The following is a 4,059-nucleotide window of genomic DNA, read 5'->3' on the forward strand; positions in this document are numbered from 1 at the left end:
TCTTTTCTGTGTACAAGATGGCAAGGAAACCTGCTTGGGGAAGCAACGTAGTAATCAGCTCAAATGCAGCAGACTAACAGTCGTCTTCCTATTGGCTCACGGGAAGTTTGTTAAAAGGATTTCAGAGCTCGTAAATATTGGCACTCCTATTTTCGCTTGGGGTGAGGGTAAGGCCGATAGAAAGAACGTGGCTGTGGGAATGAAACGAGTCTAAAAGGCATACTCGTGCAGGTCCGATGATCATTCCCGTCCATCGTGTTAAGGTCATGTCCTCGTCGTCCTCCAGGCCCCAGCTGACCGTGCCATCCCCGACCCCCTTCTGGCCTTCTTCCAGCTCCTCCAACAAACGAAAATTGCGTGGAACTTTAACTCCTGTGACAAAAACAACACAACTTATAACACTCACGGGTGAAACAGCTAAGCATGCTGCAATAGAAAAACCATCAAGTGCTTTATTCCCCTTATACCAGAAACGAGCGGTTCTTATAGAAACGGTGATGTAAGACAATGAGGGCATGTAACTGCAATTCTGTTTGAAAACAAACCAACCAATCAGGAGGGAGAATTTAACACCACTCCTCCTTTTATTTAATGGAAAGGTGAACAAAAATCGTTCGATTACAACAATTCTAAATTAGACAAAACATTATCGCTCATGAAAAACAATGTCAAATAATGTATTTTATGTTTTTAAAAATATTTTAAAGACCATATTTGTTTTAATTAATATTAAGACCTCCTTGAATTTCAAAACTTGCACATTTTTTATTACTTTTCCCCCCCTGTCTTCTTACTTCTATACACTGTAAAACATTTAGAGCCGGAAGATTGTAAATGCTACTTAAATAAATTTTATTTTATCGTTATCAGTTTTGGCTGTTTTTTGTTTGTTTTTTCATATTCACACTGTAAAGCATAAAAAAAGGAAACTAAAAATAAACAGGTAAATAAAAGGGGTTTGAATTAGAGATGACTTTTACATCACTTTATTCCAAATACTATATAGTTTATATTACTATTCTGACAATATTTTTCTGATTTGAAATTAGTTGTTAAATACAGACTTGTACATAAATAAATTTTTTTATTATTGTTTTTCAGTCCTAATCACCCTTTTCTTCACTCTAAGACATTCAAAATTCTGAGCTAATTATCGATTTATACCAATAAAATCAACTTATTTCAATTATTTTTCTTTAATATTTTATATATTGAGATGAATATTTAATAAGGCAATATTTAACTAGGATTTATAAGCTGTATAAATGATAATCATCATAAAAATCACGTTTAAGCATTAATTTTAAGGATTTTTGTTTATTTATTTCAATTTATTTAAGGTCTTCACACCTTATTCTGCATTTTAGCCTTTTTTAAAATTATTTTAAAAAATTAAAATCTGATATTTTTACAGTAATAAAACAGTGTGAGGTGAGATTCACTTTCATGTATCACGTCTTAACCTTAAAAAAAAATTAAAAGGCAAATTATGCAAATGAACCGAAGTCGTCAAGCAGTCGAGATTTAAGGTTATGACGTAACGGTTTTTTTTTTCAGTCATGGTGTAAAATACGCATTAATAACAATTTTTCCGAAAGCTGCTCATTTAGATCCGAGTCACTTCCTTAAATTTGCGAGAGCACTCTTTACACTTTAGGATTAAATCTTAAACCTGAGAGAGAGAAAAAACGCAGGGAGCTGAAATTAAGGAAAGTATCAGAGGTTCGTGTGGAAATATTTATCTGATTTAAGCTTATTTTTATTTTATACCAGGATTATTCGACGCTGTAGATAGCAAGGCTAAAGCACAAGCCCAGGCTAGCTGGACTAGCAATACGAAGAATGTATGAAACATATACATATATGAAATTGAACATTTAAGAAACATTTAGAAATAAAAGATAAATAATTATGACAGGCGCGTGCAGCTAACACCAGCCATGTCTGCTAACTGCTAGCACATGCTAGCATGCTAGTTCAGGCTAACCCGCCCAGCACTTAGCAAATCTGCTTTAACAGCGTCACCGAGTCGACTCCCACACTCCCCAAACAACGGCAATATTTCATCATGACGTTTGTTTAATCTCGACGAACAATTAATATTATCATTATTATTTTCATCGACTAAAGTGTGACTGAGCTAAAATTAGCGCACGCGCCCAAGCACCACTCGCTCTACATAAACACAACGCCAAAGCCCAGCTCTCGCGCTCGCTCTCGCGCGCGCGGCGATCCAGCAAGAACGGCATCGTTCTTTCTCCATTTAAATCGTTGAACGCAAACCATTCCAAATAAACACGAGCCTCCGTGTCTCTTTCCTACAGAGATCCTTTCGGGGAAAAGCAGATCGGGAAAGTTTATTCGCGGATTCGCACACATCAAGGGAGACAAACCTGAGGAGGCCGCCATCTTCTTCAGCCAAATCCAGAAGCGCACGGCGGCGTGACGTCACGCCGCGTCACGTGACCGCCCACGTCACCGCCACTGCATTAAAGGCAAGGGGGTGGGGGCGTGACTGAAAAAAAAACACAGATTTATTGATTTGAGGCTCGTTTATTTAGAGAAATTATTGATTATTAAACAATAAAAATGGAAATTTATCATGTGTAGAGTGTTGTGTCATAAAAAATAGGAATATAACAAATATAATAATAAAAGACACCACCACCACCACCAACAACAACAATAATAATAATAATAATAATAAATAAATAATTTACTATAGCTCTAATCCAAAAAACGCATAAATTTGCATATATTATATTGGTTAATTTCATGAGTATTCTTTATTTGTCTCCAATAATATTTTGTATGTAATGATCTTAAAGAAAAGTTGTCAAAACAAACAAAGCAAACAACCACAACACCAATAATATCAACAACAACAACAGTAATAATCAGAATTTAAATAAAAATAAAAATTCATTGTTTATTTTTATATTACTGCTGACAAATTTGTACATTAATAAACTGCTAAAAATCACACTAAGTAAATCTATTTTTTTTTACTGGAAATCTTAGCATATTGAGACAAATTTATAATGTGTAGTGTGTTGTTTTGTCATAAAAAATAGGAATATACAAAAAAATATAATAATAAACACCTATAATAATAATAATAATAATAATAATAAATTTTTATATTAAAAGTTATTGTTTATTACTGCTGAAAGTCACACAAAATAATGGTTTTTTTTCTGGAAATGTTTACCTATTAAGACTCGATTGTAATTTTAATTTTATTCCATTTTTATTTATTAACTCAATACTTTTTCTCCATGCAGAGTTCAAAAGTAAATAAATGCTGCATTGTTCTGTAGGTTAAGTTTTAGGTTAAGTTTTAGTTCTGAAATAAAATAAATAAATAAATAAAATAAAAATAAATAAATTAAATAAAACCAAATAAAACAAAATAAAATAAAATAAAATACACTTTAAAGCTGAATAATTTTTAAAGAAGCTTTGTTGGGCTTTCAAGCTGTCAGTTCCTCCAGTAAACACTAGATGGCGCACAGTGCGCACAGTATTTCCAGACAAACCTGACCATTCCGACTCCAGTCCACCACACAGCAGCAATCACACACTTCCTCACACACTTACAGTCTAGCATCAGCAATCCAGCACGCTTTCAAGTTTCTCTGAAGATCCAGGAAGAGGAACCCAGAGAACCTGGTATGAAATCCATGCAGTCATGCAGATACCATGCCCCCAAGCTCAAGCTCGAACCCTGGACTCTGAAGCTGTGAGACTGCTTTCTGACAGCTCATTTCCGGTTCAGTATCTATCTCATAGAACCTTCCCGCTCGTGTAGTGCACATGAATAGGAAGATGTTTGGAATTGAGCACAGCCCCTGCGACCTTGCCAAAAGGAAGTGGCAGCAGTGCCTCATGTCCTCCCTTTGTCCCGGCACTGACCATGATTCACTCAATATTACAGTGTGTTTTGGACTGAGGAACCTGTTACATGTTTTAAATCCAGGTTCTATGACAGACACAGAAGATGAAGCTCTCGAGATGTACTGCAGAAATACGGATTTATGCACAGTGTGTTTGTTGAGG

The 4,059-nt window shown here is 35.1% G+C and overlaps 1 protein-coding gene across 1 annotated transcript in view; it reads right to left on the reverse strand.

Annotated features, from left to right (window-relative positions):
• Positions 1-2,525, reverse strand: part of ube2v2 (ubiquitin-conjugating enzyme E2 variant 2) — a 4,707-nt gene extending 2,182 nt beyond the window's left edge. Inside the window, exons 1-2 of the mRNA XM_058398145.1 lie at positions 2,394-2,525; positions 224-372 (exon numbers count right to left, since the gene is read on the reverse strand). Of these exons, the coding sequence (XP_058254128.1) occupies positions 224-372; positions 2,394-2,409 (165 nt within the window). The 5' untranslated portion in view covers positions 2,410-2,525. The remainder of the gene's footprint in view (positions 1-223; positions 373-2,393) is intronic.
• Positions 2,526-4,059: the final 1,534 nt, after the last annotated feature.

Source organism: Hemibagrus wyckioides, linkage group LG01, assembly GCF_019097595.1.
Source record: "Hemibagrus wyckioides isolate EC202008001 linkage group LG01, SWU_Hwy_1.0, whole genome shotgun sequence".
NCBI lineage: Eukaryota > Metazoa > Chordata > Actinopteri > Siluriformes > Bagridae > Hemibagrus > Hemibagrus wyckioides.